Below are 23,917 nucleotides of genomic sequence, written 5' to 3'. Positions count from 1 at the left end.
TTTGATATTTCATAAATGACTTATTAATGATCAATGGAATATATTTGTAAATATATTTAAAAAACTCCACTATACCCTTAGCGGAATGTTAATAAATTAGTTGGTCCATCAAATATTATCACTCTAAGCCTATGAAACACAGGGATTAAAAATGAAAATAATCTAAAATTTACTGAAAGATCCAACTGAAAATTCATGGACGATTCAGTGAGAAATATCTCATAAGTATATTTAACCTAAGAATACTAACTAAAAAAACTGATAAAACTGCACGTTAACTGCCTATACCTCTACATTTCTGAGATGTAGAGTTAGTATTCTAGGGTTAAAGAAAATATCGTGATAATGTAATACGACTAAGAGAAAGTTATAATGAATTGAATTAGCATTTACAAATATTTTCATATGCAATCACTGCTTGATTTTACAAACTAGTCCTCTGGTCCAGAACAATAAGCCATGTTGTTAAGCATCTTTCTCATTTACGGCACAAGACCTAATTATTCAAGTCTATTTGAGTTTGTAAAAACAAGCATCAACTGTAATAGGAAATCCACCAAGTCGTAACTGACAATAATCCAATCAATTTTGCAAGTATATAGAAATAACACAACACATTTAAACAATTTTATAGCAGTGACAGTATTAATGTAACATGCCCCCACAGTATTCATAGCATTTTTTTTTAAATTGTGAGATGATGGGTAACACGCGCCTACTATGCTTTGCCTGGAAAATATATTTATCAAAAGCCCCACCCTCTAAACGGAATGGTTAGCCACGTCCAAACATTAAGCTCAAATGATGAAGCTGGATTTCCATTGCTGCACTGAGATGTGGCAGTTGGTTGAAACTCTGGCAGATAGGACACCAGAGAACTTGAAAAATCTTCATACTGGGACGGGAACTTCATTTTGGTACTTTCAAATACAGTCGAATCCTGTTATAACGAACTCCAAGAGACCAGAGAAATCCCTTCGTTATAAAGGAATTCAAGATTTTTGTGCATTGTTCCTATCAAAACGTATCTAGGGGATTAAAAAAGTGTTCGTTAAAACTGGATTCGACTGTACACTCATTTTCTGGATGCCAAATGCAATACGCTCTCCTTGATCATACAAGCATCTGTCACTGTCTCTATAACTGCGAGAATGATTATCTTGTCACAGAATAATATAAAATTTTACTTAATTTTTTTTAAATGCTCATTCAACAACTAAGGATGTTTGGTTTCACAAGACCATCACAAATAACGAGATTTTACTATTAGTAATACTGAATACAGCAAAACGCTACTGATCTGTATTCATTTGAACCTGATCAGATTTGCAAAAATTTCAGATGGTTCATTTTATCAACTATTTGTAATGGTAGGGGTATTCGTATGTACTAGCCAAGAACTACTGAAACAAGCAGGTTTTTTTTCAACTTTAGTTTAAAAAATGTCCAGCGATTAAACACTGCAGCAAATAACACAATAGAATGAAATATTGAGGTGGGATGAAAAAAGAATTGAGAACAAATATAAAAAATCTGATTTTCGACTGCTGTGTGGCTGACACCACCGCGTTTAACAGTCATCAAGAGCTTGCACAGCCCGGTGTCTTTATCTCCCAGAAATAAACTATGGTGATCTCTTGATCATTTTTGTTGCAATGGAGAACTAATTAGACTCTCTCTCTAGGACCTACAATTTATTGCCAATTCCAAACGGCCTTTTTTGTACTCACCAAGAGATTGGTGCACTAACCCCTCAGTGTGGGACTCCCTGCGGTAGCAATATTTTTCTGTGGTCATGTCACCATTTCCGTTGTAAACATGTCTGTAAATTTTCTGACAAGGATGAACCGGATATCAAACTGTCGACGCCTCTGAACACCCTTTGGTACTTTAGGTGAGTATCTTATTGAACCCCAATGATCTCTAGCTTATGCAATTTTTCTGCACTCGCAATCAAAGATATGGTGCAATTATGCTATTCACTTCTCTCACTCGTGTATATATATTTTTTTCTTGTTTCCTTGCACGACACACAAGCGAGAGATCACTGTATGTGATGTCATAAAAAATATCGGCAGGGCTATCTTAATACAAGGACACAACTGGGCAATGTCCCTTAGTGCATGAGCGACCCCATTATTTTATTATGAAAGAATGAATACAGACAACCTGCTTATTTGGTGTTTCCTTCGAAGTAACTACCCTATGCAGTTATGCATTTTTGCCATTATTTATACAAAGATGTAAATGCAGATTGCAAGATTTTTTTTTTGTCACATCCTCCAGCCCCTTCATCACTGCATTTTCTCCAGAATCTGAGAACCGTTGCCTCCAAAGCAAATTCTTTATCTGAAAAAAATAAAATGGGGGCAAGATTAGGAGAATAAACTGGTTAAGTATCGGAGTGTGATGTTTTGACAGATAAATCTGACACCTGTGAGTGCTTACTTGCTTGCACAATGCAAGCAAACAGATCTTTGGAAGGGTCATGGGTGCCCCATCACGACAATGCGTCGGCTCACTGGCCCAACTGGGTTCACATTACCTGTCAAAACATCAATTCTGATGCTTCTACAACCACCTTATTCCCCGATCTTGCCTTGTGTGTATTTTTCCTCTGATAAAGAATTTGCCCTTGGGAGGTGACAATTCTCAGATTCCTAAGAAGTGCACAATGAAGGCACTGGAGGATGTGACAAAAAGGCTTGCAATCAGTGTTTACATCTTTTTGAACAATGGAAAAACATGCATAATTGCACAGGGTAGTTGCTTCGAAGGAAACGCCAAATAAACAGGTTCTATATAGTAGCATTTTTCTCTATGTGTGGCATTTTTTCTGCAAATTTAACATTTCCTATACTTGGTAGTTTTACATTGTATAAAGGGTGAAAGATTGGCAATTAATCAACCGGAACTGATGATTGACAAAAACCACTTCCTCTTTTTATAGATAATCTTGCACTCTATACAATGACAATGGATTTGTATGAAAAATTCTACTATATTAATTTTTTCATCATTAACATTCAAAACTGTTTACTTTATAAAAGCAAATAGAGATCTATATCTAATGGCAGGCAAGATTTTTTTTTTACTCGTTCTAACTACTATAATGAGCAATGATGCATTGGCAGCGTGAGAAATCTATATTCATGCAATGAAATGGGAAGGGAAAAAGTATGAATTTTAATGTCAAAAATTACGATGTCGTACGAACACTACTCAATAAACATTCCAGAATTTCCAAAAGAATTTTCTGCTCTTGCACGAAATTTCTAATTAAAAATCTGTATGTAGAAAAAAAAAGTGATGATGCTTAATATTTTTCCATCAAAGCAACGAGAAAATTCAGCCAAATAAGAGTACTTTGCGATGATTAATTTGGCACTGGTATATGATGCATGGCTGATTTTTAAAAAATTATTAGACTTGCTCAAGAACATTTTTGAATAATGATCACATTATTTAGCACTTCAATAAGAAACATTTTACAGGGTAATTAAACATCAATGTGCATTGAATTTCGACACCCTTGCAAATTACAAAATTATATCTGGCTTTCCAAAAAATAAATTATGGACATCACTGCCATTTAAACACATACACAGCAGATCTATTTTTATTGCACTTACGGAACATCATACTGTGCTTCAACAGAGTAAAATTACACTTAGTTGATAGACTGACAGAGCCAGGATCAGATGGGACGACTGCCCTGGGTAGAAAAACTAAGGGGGGAACAAGCAAATTTTTTTGCTGGTTTCAGCAAAATTTTACAAATTAGGAGGGAACAAAAAAATTTGTTATAAAATGATCAAATTTTACAGTGGAAAGGACAACAAAATTGTGTTTGCCCTCCCCGACAAAAATCCTAGTTACTACCCTGGACTGCAATTATGCACAACTTATCTGTGCATACACACAGAATAGCTATATCTTGACTGGAATTAAAGATAAGTATGCACATTTAACATGAGTCACGCATGGAGGAAATTTTATTTTACTTCCAGAAGAATTTGATTTTAACAGATTTTCATGAAACAAATGGGATAAAAGTGATGGTATGCTAATGGATTTCTATTACACAATCGCTCCAAAAACAAATTCAGGTCCCAGGCCACAATTACACACCCAGAACTCAACCTTTGCTTTTTAATTCAATATTACAAGAGTTTGATGGGTAGCATTTATATATTACATGCATGGTACCAGGGTTTAAGCTAGATAAAAAATTCCTTTCGCGAAAATGCTAATGTAATGATTGATGCCTACTCGTTCCATACCTCCTGTGCGCATTTTTGCGAAAGTGGCTACCACTTCTTTTGCATTCTAAGATTTTCTTTCACATTTTACGAAAAATGCGACCATAGCTTAAACCCTGCATAGTACTCCTCCCCCATATGAGATCTTTGGCCTATGAGCCTACCTCATACTTGTCTACTAGAATATCATTATGGTCACTCAAAAGATGACCATAATTGCAGATATTGTCATACCACCAAATTGTGAATATTGCTCATTCAACCAAATTTTGAAATTCATTTACTTTGATTAGGTAGTAATATTGGAGAGTAAACCAGTGGCCCTAGACATGCAGTGTAATAAATTATTCATAGAATTTAATGTGTTGAGCTTATAAGCTCTAAAATGTTCGGCATATCTTTTGCAATAAGTGAAGTCAGCAGTTTGTTCAACTTTTATTAAGCAGGAGTCTTCCAACCATGATCGAGGGCTGAATGTACTAGATAGCGAGGTCATATGCAGGATTGACCTTTAAAAGGGGCACAATGAATTTTTTCCAGAGAATTGCCAGTTACCAACCTTCAAAAAAAATTTTCAGACGTGCCAATTTTTATAAATTCCAGAAAGCAGGTGAAAAATACCAAGTCACCCACTTAAATCTGGAAAGTTGGCAGGTCTGCAGTTTAAATTAACTGAAATGAATTAAGAGAGCATAAGCGCAAACATGCCTCTGCTAGACAGAGAGCTAGGGCTCCCTGAAACCCCAGGCTGACTTATCCACCATTATCGAGCAAAGTGTACATATTTTAGGCAGTGATGTCCACAGTTTTTATACATTTTTGTTCATGAGTAGGAAATGCCGAACAAATTATGCATCTGATGATTTTGATTATAATGTAACGGAACCATTAGTTTCAAAATACAGTGTTAGTTTTTTTTCTAAAAATGACTACATTTTTTATGAAAAAAAAAAAAAAAAGAGTAGACAAAGGACAAAAAAAATTGTTTTGGACAACACAAAATCAAAAACAAATACAGATTATTTTTTTCAGTCAGCTAACACAATGATACGAGAAAAAGCTCGAAACATTGAAAAAAAAAATGCTCCATGCTATGACAAGAGAAGGTGTTGAACATTGCCACATAAAAAAAAATACACTTTTTTGGTGAAATGTAAAGAAAAAAACCAAAAAATGACGCAACTATTGCAAGAGCACTCACACGTGTTAAGTACACGACAGGTAAAAAAAATGACTTTGAAAAGTTTGGTATAAAAAACATTGACAGATAATAAGTAATAGTTATCACACATAGGTTTCATAATTATCAGTCCATAAAGTTTCACACGCTGGGCTTGAGACGTTATCGATGGCTTCTTGAACAAATACTTTCAGATCTTGATGAACTTCCTCTTTCGGTCGGTCGGTATTCACTATCTGCAACAAGATAATTGAGAGTAGACTGAGTCACTTTGTATAATCATTTCCATGGAAAAAAACAGCAAAGTAATTGGATTCACAAGCATGTTTCATGTTTTGAAATAATTAATATAATTTTTATAGTCAACGTTTGTTATAATGACCCCTCCTCCTCAAAAATTGATTTTATATCAAGTAGCCGAAAGGAAAACATAGGATAGTCACTATATGAAAACATTTAAGACTCATCATAATGCTTTTTATAATGCATGGTCGTTATAGCAAAAATTGACAGTATTACCTTATGTTAAAAATGACTTTCACAGTACCTGCGTTATGCGAGAACCTGTTTACATGTGAAATATATATATAAAGGTTGGTATATTTCACTAGACAATAGAGACAAATTTCAAAGGATTATGGGGCATGAAACCCATATATCCACCAAAGATGATGATTTAAACATTTCTTTCCACCTTTTTCCCCTATGGGAGAAAAGAGGTTTTAAGTAGTAGGTTAATATTCACCAGACAAAATTCCCTCATTCTACCCCAATACTGAACATGTAAATAAGGCTTCTGCAGTATATAGCAAGGTCCTATTGTTTTAACATTACTTAACTATGTAATCACAACAGATATGTGTAAAAGATAAGATGAGATGGCATGATACCCCACCCCCCTCCCCAATCGCTTCTAAGACATACCTTCATTCTAATATGTATATTCATCCTCCTTAATCAAACTCTGAAATTTTTCTCCAACCCCATCTGATCTATCACCACAACATTTGTTAATTGTCTGGGGAAAATATGTTGTAAAGATTTTTTTAAGTTTGTTATTATTTTTTTCTTTTGACTCCAAATAAAGTGTTCCTGACTCTGCTACAAAGCTAGGCAATGGGATAAGTCCAGTGGCAAAGTTCTGCTGTTCATTCATTCATTGCCCTAGATAAAAACAAAAAATAGCTGATTGTATCAGAGGATGAATCTGATCTGATGAAGAACACGGATACAAGGATTATGGCGCAGCTGTACACATTTTTCTACATGAATTTTTTGAATGAAATTAACAATAGAAAATCGCATATAAAGTTCTTCATGAACATCTTCAATGCAAGATAAATGTTGTGCTAAAAACAGGTTCTTCTAATTAATGGGTTATAATTCTACAAGCAAATCAAAAAAATTAATACAGGTCATTTTCACAAAATTAAGATAAAAAATGAAAAAAAAAATTTACCAAAAAATAATAATGTCAACAAAAAAAAAAATTCTTAAGGACACTTCTTTACCTGCTGATATTGATATCAATGCTTCACAATCGCAACATGTTCCATCTATTTTGATAGCTCATTTTCAACTTGGACAAGCACCGATATTCTGAACAACTTTTTGTAGATTGCATTTTTCTTTCTTTTTTGTGTTTCACACTCTTTCGTCAAGTTTATGGGAGACAACAGATTTCTAATTTGTCATTGTTTTGCTAGAGCACGAGATGCACTCTCAAAGCAAAGTCCCCAGATGAAAAATAACCGCAGCTTGACGTTGCAGCCAAAAAAATCTGAATTATTTTGCCCCCCCCCTTCCCCCAATTTATGCAAACCTTCCTTCTGGTTACCTAATGCCAGGAGAAACATATTTGCATGGTTTCCAACACTGATAAAAAACTATGCACGTTAGAAACATGTACTTTTCAGAAATAATAGATGTCTCCAAACTGAAACATGAGGTGAATTGAAAATAATTTTCAATTATATATTTCTCACAAAAAAACTAGTCGGGAGAAGGCCATTTAATACACCACTCACCTCTTTCTTTTTTGTTGAATAAACATAATTTCAGCATTAATCTACAATTCTAATTGATTTAAAAGGAGGCTACATTCTTAATCTTCTCAACACAAAATCCGATTGGTTCAAGTCCTACAACATCAGTTGTCACCTATGTTACCCAAATGTCATTAATGTAAAAAAAAGCTAGGGAAAATTTTTCATTTGTCTATAAACTGTTGAGAAAAAATATTTGAAATTGTAAAAAAGATTAAATATGAAAGTATACCGGTCCTAAAAATATTTATCATTGAAAAAAAAACCATATTTTGTTTTAGGATACAAAGTTATAATTTTAAAAATAGGTTGGGAGCAGCTAGGAGAAGGACATTTTCTTAACAAATGAAAATTTGCTAATATATTGATGAAAAAAATTAAAATTAGATTGACCATGTTTCAGAAACTAGAATATAAACACAAAGTCATAATAAAAAAAAAATTCATTGTCAAATATATTTAATGGAAACTGCTGGAGACACAATTTAGGCCAATTTTGTCAAAATCACCCATGTTTCAGAAATACTGGATGTCTTAATAACGTCCACATTTACTCGGTCCCATTACAGTTGTTGGGAGGTTTCACTGAACATATATCTCCTCAACTATTTGTGTAATTTTAAAATTAAAAAACAACCCCACCTTTCATACAGATTCATTTGAAATTTTTAATATTATTAGTCTTGAAATTTCATGTGATAACTTTTATTTCACATTTTTTGGGTCAAAACTACTGTATATGAAGTTAAAAAACCTTAGTATGGACCCCAGCATTTTTTAAATTTCTTACTTTATAACTCTTCCAATCAAGCAACTTCACAGGTTTCATTTGATATGCTTGCCACATGTATTAGCATACTTGGCAACTACTATGAAGTGCCTGTAGTTTCTGCAGATGTTTAACATAAAATACAGAATTACTGCCAATCGTGGAAAAACTATGAAAGCCTGTTTTTCAAAAGCATTGTTTTCGATTGAAGATTTCTCTGAATTCTATTGTCCCATCGAGCACAAAATGACGGCACACACAGACCGCATCTCCAAACAATAAATATTGAGGTGAAACGACCTTGTTGATAGCTGTTGTAACAGCTTGCATTGTTTGGGTGTCCGCTCATCCGCAAGTTGAATCCAGATAGGCCCTGAAAACATTTTAATTTCTGAATTAAAAAAAACAATGAGCAGATGTTCAATAATTGATAAATTATTGAACTTCATAAGCTCATATATAAACCTAAATTTTCTTCATAACATTTTTGATGGATAAATTTCTACTATGGGATGTCAATGACGACATAGCAATGATAATGCCCTGTTCCAAAATATTGAAGAGTTTTTGGTGATTTGACAAGGAATATTCACGCAAACAAGCCCAACTTAAAGGACAGGCTACTTTAAATGTCAAGGCATTCTTCAATAAAATTGATTTGAATTTTGAAGTCATGAGGTGAAGGCAAAATTGGGGGGTTCCCATTCCATGAGAGACTTGATTTCAAGGTTGGCATGCATGTGTATTGGTAAACTAGTGTTTCTAGGAAATTTAATATTAATTTGAGTTACTTATTCAAGTTATAGCAGCTTGATTTATTACACAAGTGGAACCACTGAGTCATGGAACCCATAAAACAAAATCGTTTGTTAATAGAGAAATACAATGGTAGTGAATAAAATTTCTACTCTATAGGATTAAAAAAAGTGTTTTCGCTGAGGGAAATTCCCCAGTTTCTTGATTCTTTCAAAATTCCTTCATGATTACAACACAGTAATCAAGGGATAAAAAGTCTAATAAACATGGGCATATGCAGTTTAATTATAATGCTACTAATCAATGTAATTTCACATCTCACGTGTACATTTTTTTATACCATCATTTTGTTCATATTAAGACACATTGAATTCGAAATAGAGTAGTTTTTTTCTCATGATGATTAATGTAAAAAAAATATGTACCTTCCAGTTGTCTTCCTGTAATAAACCATAAATTTTCTTGACCTCCGTCTGGAACTCAACATTTTCATAACGTTCATCACCAAATCCAGCTCTCTCGGTATTGGCAGAAGTAGGCAGATCTAAAAAGAGGACTAAATCTGGCTTGGGCAGTCCTACATCAGATTGCTTACACCAAGAAAAGTTCAAGCCCTACAAACAAAATTGAAATGACAGTTAATTTTAAAAGGTATGAGAAAACTGTACATTCCGTTTAAATCAGGTATATGAAAAAATATACTGACTTCAAAAACCAAGAATTACACACAAAAACCATAAATATCTGCATATAAACATAAAATAATTAACCCAGTTTAATCAGCTACTTCAATTCTCTTTGCATTCATTTCATACCATGCACCGCCCAGGCTCTATCGACCATTGTCAATTTTAGCCATTGCCCCGGATGAGGGGGGGCTGGGCGGTGTCGAGTGCTTTATTATGCATATAAAATAAATTACATGAATATAAACACATTATTTAAAAAAAAAGTATATACAGATTTAAATATTTCTATTATACAAATTTATATAGATGAGCTCTTATGATGTCTTTGTAGCTCTATTGAGCCCTTTGTTCTCTGTGGCCGGCGAGCCAGGTTCTGAACCGTTTTCCCTCATTGGCTTGGGTGAACCATCCGCTGTGGCCAGGCCAGATCCTAGACCACACAACTTCCCTCCTAGGCTTGTGTGCTCGGGTAAGCCCTCCGCCGTGGCCAGGCCAGGTCCTGGATCATGTCTTCCCTCGTTGGCTCAGGTGAGCCCTCCACCATGGCCAGTTCCTGGACCACGTCTTTCCTCCTTAATTCTCTTTGCATACTCGGAGCAATAAAGAATACTTAAAGGGAAGTATTCTTCATTGCTTGAGTATTCATTGCTGGAGTTCCAGCTAATGGCCCATGACTGAGTCCTTCCCTAAGACGGAACTCTGGCTTAGGAAAGAACTCGGTCATGGTCAACTTTCCAACACCATAAGCAACTTCATAATGAAGGATATTGTACAGAAAGGAAACAAAATGTGTAGACCTAAAGATCTTTCTCATTATTTACGAAGGTGAAGTGTTGATAGAGACGAAAACCAAATTAAGGCTTGAGACCAGCTGGTATTAAGAGGGCATGGCAACTGGCCCTTTCTTCAATGAATATGGAGAGTGATCAGGAGAAACAGAAGCGAGAGCCGTTGAAAGATTATGAGCTAGCACAGTCTTCTAAAAACTCTGGAACAGGAACACTTCCGCCATGGGAAGAAAGGCGCGTCATAATTTCTCGAGAATAAATGTTAAGCAGCAAATGTTCAGAGTGTGTTAAAGAAAATGCCAAAAATTTTGTATTATTAAAACAATTCACAATAAAATATGATAAATGAAAATAATATGTTTTCATGATACCGAACATGCAGAGATCATGAAATAATATAATGAATTAAAGAATTAGCATATGCTATTGGTCGTCACATATGAAGGCTGGGCACGACGTACTTACTACGTTGCTTGACTTTTAAGGTTAATGGTCAATTTTTTAACATAAATCAAATGTTTTTGACACCTCAATTCCTTATGCAATTATTTCAACGGAAAATGAACATGACAAAAAATACAGTAGAGTCTCGTTTATCCGACATAAATGGGTTGGCAGAATGTCGGATAACAGTAAGGTGTTAAAAAAAGGTGTATTAAACGGCAAACTATGTTACAATTTTACACATTACAAACCAAATAATGATGTTTTAGAACAAAGAACAGTAAAAATGAACTTAAAAAAGAAACTTATAGTTACAAAATATCTTGAAGTTAAATACAGTACTTAAAAAGCTCAATCCTGTTAAGATGTAAAAAAATGTTTGATTGTAGTCTGCTTTCCTGACTTCTTCGCTACCAAGTCTAACCATCTTTGTAGCATCATTATATCGATTCCTGTTTCGTCTTGTTGCTCAATGTATTTAAATTACAGTTCTTGTTGCCAATTGATGCAGCTTTTTTTTACACAGTGGGACGTCAGATAATACGGAATGTCAGATAAATGAGACTACTGTATGCACAAAAATCAACACAGTTTCATAAAAACTATCTGCACAGTTGGTATAAGGAGAAATATAAAAAACCAATAAAGTATCTTGTGCAGAACTATCACCAAAGGATTTAGCTTTAAAAAAAAACCCTTACTTTAAATTTTTTACAACTTCATGGAGGTATTTTCTTATACTCAAAATGTTTCTTATTTGAAATCACATTCATTTTTGGTAGAACGCTAGCAGTTCAAGTGGAAATATGAGGGCAATTTTCCTCTTTCCAGTCACACAGTTATCACAGAAAATGATATATATATATATATTATCATTCAGATACACGTATAGGAAGTAAACTTGCACTGTGAGAAGACTGTACATAATTTTTTCTGGAAAAAACGTTAAGCAGGTTATCACAAGAAACAAGCAAAATTCCCAACTGCGAAAAATGGTAACACCCTGCACTTGTTATGTGCCTGGGAGTGTTTTTGTCCCAGCAATGTAGTGTAAAAATAACTCAAAATGTACCTTAAGATCAAGGGCGTAGCGAGGGGGGGGGGGACTTGGGGGTCTGGTCCCCCCCGAAATGTGAGAAAATGACCGAAAAAAGGGAAAAAGATGGGCAAATCCATTGTTCTGTCACTTTGGTTCCCCCCCTCCCCGAACGAAATTTCTGGCTACGCCCCTGCTTAAGATTGCCAAAAGAAGAAACCAGAGGCATTCAAACACTCATTTCCATATGAAAAGTGCACACAGAGAAATATTTGCTAAAAAAAAGAAGGTTTTTTGACAGATTTTTCATACATAAAAGTGAAATTATTGGGATTTTTTCTGGTTTTGGAAAAATGATACAAACAAGTATGTCTAGCTAATATTGATTAGCGCTATGTCATCAATGATTGTACCCCCCACAAACAGTAGGTCAAATAATCGGCAACAAAAAATTACCAACGGGACAAAAAACAGGACATAGACTAACAGGGCATATGGTCATTCCATATGACAGATACAGGTCATCTCTCTGATACAACTGTCAAGAGACTAAACTTATGCTGCACATTTGGCAAAGTGTCTTTTCCTGTTAAAATTAAACATTTCTTCATCATTTGGTGACAATTTGATGCAATGGTGCCACTTAGCATTACCCGTGATGCAATTTTGGGAAAAATCACAAGAAATGCACTTTTTCTATGTAAATTAAATCTTTTAAGTTTTTCTTTTAAATTTCAAAACTCGAATTTTTTTGCAATAACGGCTGAAATTACAGAGATATAAGAATCTTTCACCAGTCTGGGAGATGGAGAAACTTGGGGGACTTGGCAGCTATGTTATATTGTTACACAACAATGCACATCCTCATGCTCATAAAGGTCTGAACAAGTGGGAGTAAAAGATCAATGGCTTAATTTGATTGAACCCCATTTATAAAAAAATCTTGAATTACATTACCAATAGAAATCAATCAACTTTAAGTCGAGAGAAAAATAAGTTACATGGCACGTTTTTGAACTGCATATAAAAATTATGATGATTCTTACCTTTTTAGCATAAGAAAATGCTACGCCAGAATATGCATACCTATCCACAATCAAATTCACGCCACTGTTGAGCAGTTTGACAATCTTTGGACTGAAAATAAAGATCAGCAAGAAATAATTTTGCATCTACTCATGATATTATAGCAGTCAAATCATTCATTTTGATAGTCAATAAAAAAAAAAAATCAACAACTTACACCTGTTCCCATCGATTTGCAGAGAACAACAAATGAATAGCATGATCTTCCATTTCTTCAGAACCCTCAAGATACTTGTTGATTACCCCTCCAGTCATTGTGCTGCGATCTTACAAAGAAAAAAAAAAACAGATACAGAAAACATTACTGAGAAAGTAACTGATCAGAGGCCATTGTAACTTGAGTTTTTCGGGGCAAAGGGCAGTCATTACGAGTTTATTTTCTTCTCCATATTCTCCCAGTGCTACTGGTTGGCATCATCAGGTGGTGTCCAAGTTGAACCACTGAATACTGAATTACATGATTTTGTAGCCAGGTACAGAGTTTTTTCAAAAGATAACTGACTTTCATAAAAGGCTGCATCATGAAAGTCTTACAAAAGGTTCTTTTGCTAGGCGAGTACTGTTTTGCCCCGATTGTTTGTTGAGGAAGTGTTGTCTAATGAAAGTAACCCTTGAGTGTAGAAACAGAGATTCCTGAACTTTTTGCTTCCACAGAACCCTAGGACTTGAAATTAGAACATTAAATATTTCAAGGCACCCCCCTGACACTTTGGGTGGGTTTCTCGAGTGCTATGACACACTGATTGAGAATCAGTTTTTATTACTGTGTTTGATGTGATTTTATTCATCAAATATTTTGTGACACTTCTGACCAATCTCAAGGCAACCACTTTGGAAGTCACTGATCTAGAAAGCTGTGATTGAATAAGGGAGGCGTAGAGGTAAAATTGAAACACACTACACTGACGTGACATGATTTCACATCATGTCAGAGAAGCGAATTCTGATTCGTGGAAATTCTATGTCACATAATTTCCATGAATAAGAATTCACAAATTTGTCATCGTAGTGTGTTTGGACCTTAATGTATATTTTAAAACATCAGACCAGTGTACACACAGCATAATGTCTGATATGATCCCCCACTGCCATCTGACGTGACATGGTGACCGCCTTTAGACTTACGGATGATCAGTCATCAGTTCAAGTACACAAATTTTTTTTTTCAAAACTAATTCTTAGTACGCTTACATCAGGACTAGACAAATCCCAGGCATCAGGTGACCATGGAAACTAAAAAATCGGTATTGTCTCTATGAAGTTTCTAAATTGCAGGCCGAGAAGAGCACAAAATGTTTAGAATGTGTAACAGCATATCTATCAACATGAAAGAAGGTCACTATTCCCTGAAAAAGTCAAAGGAAGCATTATTATGGATCTCTTTTGTCGGGTAAAAAACTTTTTGATGCCTAGATTTTTTTTTTGCGATTTGTCCAACCCTGGCTTACATATGGACAAAATAACTTGCAGAGAATCAGCAGACTTTTGAATATCGCTGTGGTGGTCTAGTGGTCATAGTGACGGACTCATATTGCAAGGACCTGGGTTCGAATACTACTGCTGCCACAGTGGCGGTCGACTGAAGTTTGTTTCTTGTGGCTCCAAACTTTCAGGAGCAGATGCAAGCCAATCTCCCCATTAAAAAGTCTCGCCACAGAAAACAAGCCCACAATGTCACAAATATTTGATCATTACACTTCATTCACAATTCAAAGTATAGATGGCAGCAATAAAAATTCACACAATACTATATACACACACTCAGGTCATTAGGCACACACATCCCCGACACAACTCAATCGGTAGTAAATTGCCCATGGTGATAGATTAGAGTTGTGCTTGAGTAAAAAGAAAGATTTCTGAATATGAAAGACAGATGGTAGAAATTCTCGAACACATGACATGCATCTCTCGGAAATGAGTATCATGTTAGGTACACAGCACATTCCAGCATGTGCCAATTCACTATAAATCACTCTAAGGAATGTTTATGACGTGCAATGTGCTTTAGTTTATGACGTGCAAAGCAGCACCTGACAAGTCGAAAAAGTAAGTACACACTGTGATCATCAAACTCCCAATCGGTTGGCCTACTTCATTAAAAAAAAAAAAAATTGCATTTTGAAGGGGGCTTAACGATTCTTGTTGTGCCGCTTAAGGAGTTAAGTAATCCAAAGCATATTTACAGATAATTTGAGTGACCTGAAGCCATTGGCATAAACAAAGGGGAAGTTTTGGGGTTCTAACCCCCCTCCCCAAAGGCAAAATTATAGCGTTATTTTGCAGGGAAAAATGTAAACCTCCCCTTCAAAAGAAGAAAAAATTTAACCTGACACACACACTTGAGAAAATTCTGCAGCACAGTTCTGAATCACTCAAGAGGCCTGTGACACATTAATAGATCACTCAAGCGGTCCCCGGCAAATAGACTTAAGCAACCTGCGGTGGTATTCTAGATCACTTAATTAAGTGGCCCACAACACATTTATAACTGAATGAAGTGGCCTACACTCCCTTAAAGGTTGAATACCCTTGGCCCCTACATGGTAAAACGCTTCAATGAAAAATAATACATAGTTAGCATCACTAAGATAGAGGAAATATTTGACACATAATCAGACTCGAGAGAGAGAGAAAAAAAGAATACCAGGAAATTGCATCATTTCCACTTTCTGCCCATCCTCTTTCAGAGCTTCAGCTAGCATCTTCGCGTGAGTCGTTTTCCCTACACGGTCGCATCCTTCCAACACAATGAAAGCTCCTCTCCTAAGCATTTCAAGAACTAAATAAAGAATTAAAAAAATATATATTTCATATTGAATTTCAACCAAAATATATCTCGCGCTTAAGCAGTGTATGAAAATAAAGAATCAGATTTCCTTCATTTAAATTAAACGACTGCTGATTAAATGAAACATATCTGGTTAATCATTTGATCATTTTTGTAACACCACGGCCATTTTCTGCATGTGAAGGCTAGTTAGACCGGGACCTACAATTTATTGCCGATTCCAAATGGCAGGCTTGTTTTTATACTCATGGAGAGGTTGGTGCGCTAACCACTCGATGGGGGAGTCCCTGCAGTAGCAATTTTTTCTGCGGTCACGTTGCCGTTTCTGTTGTACCCCTGTGTCACAAAAGTTTTCTGACAAGGACGAACCAGGTATCAAACTCGCTGCACCTCTAAACATCCTTTGGTACTTTAGGCAAGTATCTTATTGACCTGGGCTACCGCACACCCTTATTTCGTTAATCATTGCGAATGAATATTTCTTCGCGTAATCTCTTATATTTAATTCTGCATTAATAAATAAACTAACTAAAGTGAACTATAAGCACGAAATATGAACACAAAAATCTGCATTTATTTAACATGAAAGTTCATAGAACCTTATGGATTAATGTTTCTCTTGTGGAGAAAAGTGCTTTTATTCATGTGTCTTTTCTCCCCCCCCTTCCCTGCCGAAGTAAATCCACGGTGGTGACTCAATAGGGCCATTCAAGTATTACGTAAGCAGATTTTCAGCTATTTTTGACCCCCTCCCCCCCCTGTCAGCAAAATTTCATCAACTTAGAATATTTCATATCTTCAGAAAGGGGTGGTTGATGACGTAAGCAACCTTTAAACCCCCCCCCCCCCTTGTCATCAAAACTCAGCAAATCTGAAACCCCTCCCCCCGCCGATGCTGACGTAATACTTGAATGACCCCAATATCACATTTGGTACAGGGTTTCCCCCAATTCACTCTGATGTACAACAAAAGTCCTTCAGCATTGACTAAATGAAAAAAAATATTCTATTGACAAGATTGTTTCTTGAAACTGATGCATGCAATTACTATGATGAGCTTTCGACTTGCACGATATTGCTTAATAATTTACATGTTTCGTCTATTCCTTCAAAGATTTTTTATAAGTTTAGCTAAAAAAACAAGCGAATCTAGACCTTTTCACTTTTCATATTAAAATTTCTAGTCCAACGATATCCATGGTGGTACAATATCATTTTAAATCAGCAATTACGTGGCACAAAATTCGAAGATCTCTGCAAAAACTAAATTTTCTGTTTTCCTTTTTATCAGGGAAACCCTACTACCTCATTACAATGCAATACAAATGGTTAGTGCAGTCATACATACGTTTAGCGCCACCTATATTTTTCTGAAATTATTTCCATGCACAAAATCTAGAAATATAGCAACTGTCTTTCTGCACTGTATCTATTTTTTCTTCCACTGAAACATATATATAGTCTATCCCGCTTATAACATTCCCACTTAGAACGTTTTCCAGCTTAGTACGATTAATTTTCATAGTCCTAAAATTCTAACAAGTTCTCACTAAAATTTCCTGTTTAAAGCGTTTTCCCACTTAAGTTTTTTTATGACTCTAGTTTGAAAAATGATGCAAACGGGATCCACTGTATTTCTTCAGATATCAGTGTGTTTGTTTTTTTCCCATACACATTGACCAATAGCCGTCAAAATTCCCAGGATTTTTTTTTGTTTTTTTTAGCAGTTTCGTTTTAATTATGAAGAATTATTGTGTTTTTATTGGTCAGTTGTTATCAGTTTTTATTGGTTGGTATAGTGGCGTCACCTATTGTGAGAATTGGGAAAACTGAGGTTATTAAGGGTGTGCTTATAGGCATCCTCCTTTCTCAGTTTTTGAACCTGATAACCCTATACTATGCCAGGTTACTTTAACTTAAATATCATTGAAGTTAAATAAATGAAAAATGAAGTTTTGTGATTTAAACCAAGCTGATCGGCAAACTAAGTGGGTACTGTAAAACTTTTTTCTCTGAACTGGAAGCGAGAAATTATTGGGTATAAAGCGAAATGAATGTTAGAAGAGAAGTTCTCCGGGCGAAAGGCCTTCATTGGTACGAGTTCATTTTACACAACGTTTCCCATCATATTGGGTAGTGTTGTAACTTGATATTAGCTGGAAATCCAAGACTTTTCAACAGCTGAACAAATAATCACGGCGTGTATTTCAGCCTGTCAAATCTTTAAATTTAATATCAAGTTATGACTGGGATGGGAGAGGGGTGCAATCAGAGGAGGACAGAGGGTCTGGTACCCAGAGCACTCGATCAGGGAGGTCAGACAATGAAATTACTGTTTTTCCATTCAAAATTACGGAAAGCGGGGAGATGCCAAAATATACATCGGCCCTGGGTAGGGTTACTAGATTCGAAAACTGAGAAAGGACGCCTGCGCATACACACATGATGATGATGTCATTTTCCCCAATTTCCACAACAGATGCTGCCACTACATTCACAAAAACTCCAACACCACAATAATTTTTCCCAACAAAAATAGCATTAAAAAATGGCCATTCATCTCCTTTCATTTATAATAAATTGTTCCTAGGGGTGGCTCAAGCTTATCTGCCGCCCGGGTGCAAAACCTGATATGCCACACCCTTAAGATGATCCTGGTGAGGGGCTGGCAGGGCTTCAGTCAAGGGGACCTACAGATACACCGTAACGTGAAGCTTGTTTCTGTGTGATGCTTGTTATAGTGCTGCCATCTACCATCTTTTTTCTAACTATGAGTGTAATGTTACAATCGCTAACTAAAAAGAAACTTTTGCGGTCCGCTGTGATCCATATTTTTACAAGAATCGAAAAATTCTCATCATCGTAGTTTTCCTGAATAATCAGTCGACACGCTGCAGTTTTCCCTTTTCATCTCCGCACAAAACATTTTGCAGCATCCCCGGTTAAGAACCACTGCTTTAGATGCTTATGGTATAATAATAATAAAATATAAACGAACTGATTCTGCCTAGTGAAATGCAGTAAAAAAGATAAAGAATAAATTTTTCTGAAAATCATAACCATTGATTGTCATCAAATATTCGATGGGCAAAATAGGGCGTAACAAGAGAGTAAAGAAGATACGTCCCACTTTTGAAGCAGATTTTTCTGCTTTCTGATGCAGAATTATTTCACCGTTCTTAATAATGTGCCAGATAAATAACAGGTAACTTAAACCTTAAAACCGCTCTTTTTTTTGATGAGCCATCAGCATCACTTCTCCTGTAAAGATAATGTAACGACGTTATTTTTATTAAGAAATTTATTTCGAACGTGTTTCTGGTACTCCAGAGACTGGATAAGTGAGAAGCCAAATTTTTCCTTTGCTTACGAGACATTCTGGAAAGAATACTACGTTAGGGAACCAAAATGCACACTTGCCCCTTTTCATAGAGTACAGGAGCGGCTCTTGGACCATGCGAACCATTGCGGTCGTACGGGGCGCTGCTCACAAGGGAGTGCTAAGTCCACGGTGAATGGGTGAAAAAAATTCATTGGTAAAAGAAAAAAAAAATTTGTCTATTTTGGAGAGGCGCTAAATCCAAGTTTTTTGGGATAAGTTACGAGGGAGGGTCCACAAGAGTCGGGCTGACAGGGCTCCAGAACTATATCCTCATCCTTTTTTTTCACGCTATCAATTAACTGAAGGTACCCCCACATAGAGAATCTGGCTTTTGGCTCCTGAAAGATTTCAGCCTAGGGACCCTGATGCAGGATGTGGGGCGCAGATAGGAGGCGCAAAAATCTAAGATACCAAATAAGAGATTCTGTCTCGAGCTGCCCCTGATAGCTTATATTCTTGTTTCTGGTATTACGGTCATAGACACCCCCCCCTCTATTTATTTAGACAGGACCCTTTCATTATCGAGGCATGACTCAAAAGCGTGATGTCATAAGTGAATTTTTAAAAAAATTTTAAAGCTTTAACTAAAGTCTACGCTGCTGCCCCTTGCAGCCTGCCACCCGGGTGCACCACACCCCTTGCTTAACTCTATAATGCCCAGATCGGCAGAGTAGGTTAATGCCCGTAACCGCCTCAAGTCGGCCCAGCTAGGGGGTATGGGTATGTTTTGGTGGGCTTTTGTCACCAACGGGGAAGAAGATGAAAGCTCTTGTCAGAGGCGGGAACGGAAAAGACAACTGCAACGCCCTATCAATGGGATTTTAAAAGCTGATGTACTAGAATGCTCCTTGAGAATGGACTGCTTATATCCAAGTACAGTTACTGTCTTCCTTACTGACACAGTAGACCCTCTCACACAATAGACCTGGATGGATCACACCTCCTTGCACTCATGTATACCAGTATTTTTGTTTATAGAAAGATAAGGGTACTCAATGCATTTTACAAAGACATAATACTGTGAGGGTGTGTTTTCAGTATAGACAAATTATCTCCCGAAAATCCATTGAAATGAAAGGGTGAACGTCAATGCAAAGGGTAGCATGAATAGAAACTCATAGAGAAAGAGTGGGGAGAGGGAAAGTGGCCGAAATTTGGAAGATTCCACTTCGAACACAAAAAACTTGGTATTTTCACGAACCTCCCAGGTTTTCTATCTGGGCATTAAAGAGTTAAGCCGCCCTGTTTACAATATCAATAAAATTCAACTCATGTAAGCATGTCACAAAAAAAAAAACTCATTTCCAAGATTTGTATAGGAAATGAGATACCATCATAACACAGTATAAATCGAAAACAATTTCTCAAGTAATTCTCACTGTAATTTAATGGGAAATGAAATAAACAAAATAATATTCAGCAAGATTGTTTATATACATATCACGTTCAGGTGCAGTTACTGGGATCGACCCCGGATCTTTAGTTTTATGAACAAATTAGTTCATTATTGAATCACTGTAAACAAAGCGTGGACCACGATTGAATCACTAAATAATTAGCCCTCAAGCACGTACCTTTGATCGCTGAGAATCTTTAGCACTTGGACAATCACTCACTGACCACCGGCCATAAGCAAAACAAGGAGAAACGTGCGTGAATGTGTTGCCAGATTCGGGATCAATTAATCTCAAAAGAGACATTCACTTCAGTAAAAGATAGTATAGATGCCGCTCTCACAAAACGCGCATAAAGACGGGGTTTTCCTAGGAATAGGTTTGTTGTGCAGCGTGAACCGAATTAGACCATTTCGCGCCGGCAGAAATGAGTTACATAATTACCTTACGCGAGCTGATGCGCCTAGGGCGGCTATATAAAAGTATATGGCTTTGGCATCAGCTGCTCTGTCGTCTGCATGCTCCTGTTTGAAGGGAAATAAAACACACAAGAGTGAAGAGAATATCGGCAAAACCGCGGCGCACGACGCATTTGACTCCTCCACAGAAGGAGTCAGCCAATAATGCCCAACGTAAAGCGCTGTCGTGAGACGTATTGCGATCTGTAGGAAAACAGTCATGCTGCTTTTCTTACTGGTGAGTGGACGGCGTGTCACGCTGGGCGAATCACGTTGTGCGCGGCACAGGAACCCTGCTCCTAGGAGTAGAACTTTTGCGCCATGTGAACCGAATTAGACCATTTCGCGCCGGCAGAAAAGTGTTACATTATAGCTCAGTGCAAAAAGCAGACGAGATATGAATAGGTAGTAGAATGTTGGTGCTGTCATCTACTTTCTAATTTAGACACCACTGATAAGGTTATAATGCCTTAATTTTGAAGAAGCAGAATTTTTCATTTATTTCAGTTCCCTAGAAGCACTGCTCACAAACTGAACTGGACGAAATGTTCGGTATTTTTTTCTGTCATATAAGGACTCATACAAAACGAAGAATCATTAAAGCCGGGTTTTCCTAGGAGCAGGTTTCCTGTGCCGCGCGCAACGTGATTCGCCCAGCTCGACACGCCGTCCACTCACCAATACGAAAAGCAGCATGACTGTTTTCCTACACAACGCAATACGCCTCACGACAGCGATTTACGTCGGGCGTAATTGGCCGACTGCTTCTGGAGTCAAATGCGTCGTGCACCGCGAGTTTTGCCGATGTTCTCTTCACTTTTGTGTGTTTTCTTTCCCTTCCTTTCAAACCGGAGTGCAGACGACAGAGTAGCTGACGCCAAGGCACAGGCGGAGATAGACTTGGAAGTCTGGGGGGAGGGGCACGATGATGATGATGTCGATTCATCTATACATATATGCATTAGATCTGTCGACTTCACCTTTGATGCTGGGGGGCAATACTCCCCCCCCGTATCTCCACCCATGCGCCAAGGCCATATACTATATAGCCGTCCTGGTCTGATGCGCCTAGCGTGGCGCATCAGATCGCATAACGTAATTATGTAACTCATTTCTGCCGGCGCGAAATGGTCCAATTCGGTTCACGATGCGCAAGAAACCTATTCCTAGGAAAACCCGGAGTTTTTCCTAGGAGTAAAATATCTGCGCAGTGTGCAGCGTAAAAACGCTGATTGGTTAAAAACTGGAAATTCAGGTTATTTTGACCAATCAGAGTTTTCACGCTGCACGCGCTGTAGAAACCTGCTTCTAGGAAAACCTGGTTTTAAAGAAGCAGACGAGAGTACAATAGGAATTTCTCTCATTTGAATTTATGGTATTGGTGCTGGCATCTATTTTTATAGTTAGTCATCTTTCGTGTGGTGATGTTTTTTGGTCAGTTTGTTTTTAAAAAAGCAGAATTTTTCATTGAGTTTAGTTCCCTATAAGTGCAACTCACAAATTGAACTGAATATAAAGTTCGGTTTTTCCTGTAATAATAGGAGGAGGTATCCGAAACGAAGAGGCTCGGAGGAGCAGACGACATTTTCTGCTGCTTGATTTATATCGTTCGTGCTGCCATCTAATCATAAAATTAAAAATGACTCATGTAATGACGATAAAGTTCTTATTTTCAAATTTTATAAAAACAACGCCAATGATGGTTCGTAATAATTACGAATAAGAGGATTATTTTTGATAGAAAGATAAAAAAAAAAACTTTCAGATTATATTCAATCATTTTTAATCACACCTTTAGTCTTTATAACAACTAATTATTATCAGAGGATGATGTCACTCTCCGCTATCCATACGAAGGTTTTTAACTCCCTTATCCTCTAGTCTAGTGGTCTTGGATGTTCAACCGGAAAGCGAAAGGACGTGGGTTCGATTCTCCCCGCAGGAGGGGCAGTTGAATTTTCTCTCCTTCCTAAACATGTTTATGGTGTCGCAGGGAATTTTTCTCTAATAGAATGTTAATAAATGAAATAGCTTACCCCTGGGGGTAGTAAATGCAAACACAATTAACATGTTTAAAAATAAATACGATAAACATGTTGAGATAAATCGAGAGCTATCCATACTTAGAATAAGACAAAAAAATCATAAATAAGTTTCATGGGCATTGTTTTATATTTTACATGGGCATTGCTTTATATTTTATTAGACTATATATACACATATATAGTCTTCAGTTTTATGACTGCATTTTTAATTGGGAGTTGGAAGTATGTGGCATACATATTTGTTACGGGCATCTTTTTCTCAGCCACCGCGTTGGACATTTTTGCCTGTTGTGGCCTTGTGTTTGCATTTATACCTAACTGTCGTAGCATTTTTCTATGGAATGCAAACTAAAAATTTTGGTAACAACATTTGTACTTTTATAATAATCAATTTGCCGGGGGGGGGGTGGAGAGAGGGCAATCACGAGGTTCGTCTCAAGATTATGCACCTCGGGCAAATTGGTGTTATGATCATTATTATGGGGGAAGGGAATGCCTTAAGTGTCCTTGTCTCGTAGAGTCCAGTTCCGATTATAATCATCACTGCCATATTAACCCAATGGCGGTGACTATTATCGTAATCTAAAAATGTGAAATGATCACATTTATAGAAAATCACGAAAGGTTGTTGCTTGAATCACAAGAAGGAATTGCAACCCAGGCTACCATCTATATAATGAAACTGCTTTGAAACATTTTGAAATGTTAGTATCAAAGTAAACAAAGTCTGGACGAATTCAAGAGCTTTTTTCTATCTGCATGCATCAGACACAGAAATGAGCTGACCAAATC

The 23,917-nt window shown here is 36.7% G+C and overlaps 1 protein-coding gene across 1 annotated transcript; it reads right to left on the bottom strand.

Moving 5' to 3' along the window:
• Nucleotides 1-4,537: 4,537 nt before the first annotated feature.
• On the bottom strand, nt 4,538-20,918 carry LOC149088659 (thymidylate kinase). Its single transcript, XM_089248585.1, has 6 exons — nt 20,803-20,918; nt 15,703-15,837; nt 13,213-13,321; nt 13,016-13,106; nt 9,438-9,626; nt 4,538-5,678 (listed from the first exon to the last, which is right to left on the bottom strand). The coding sequence occupies exons 2-6, from the start codon at nt 15,827-15,829 to the stop codon at nt 5,547-5,549; spliced, it is 648 nt and encodes a 215-aa protein (XP_089104711.1). The 5' UTR covers nt 15,830-15,837; nt 20,803-20,918; the 3' UTR covers nt 4,538-5,546.
• Between the last annotated feature and the right edge of the window lie 2,999 nt (nt 20,919-23,917).

This window comes from Pholcus phalangioides, unplaced genomic scaffold (assembly GCF_987345545.1).
Source record: "Pholcus phalangioides strain wild (caught in Gottingen) unplaced genomic scaffold, Ppha-v1.0 ptg000003l_1, whole genome shotgun sequence".
NCBI lineage: Eukaryota > Metazoa > Arthropoda > Arachnida > Araneae > Pholcidae > Pholcus > Pholcus phalangioides.
Note: the sequence above shows the minus strand (reverse complement) of the source record. Positions and strands in the feature narration are given on the sequence as shown.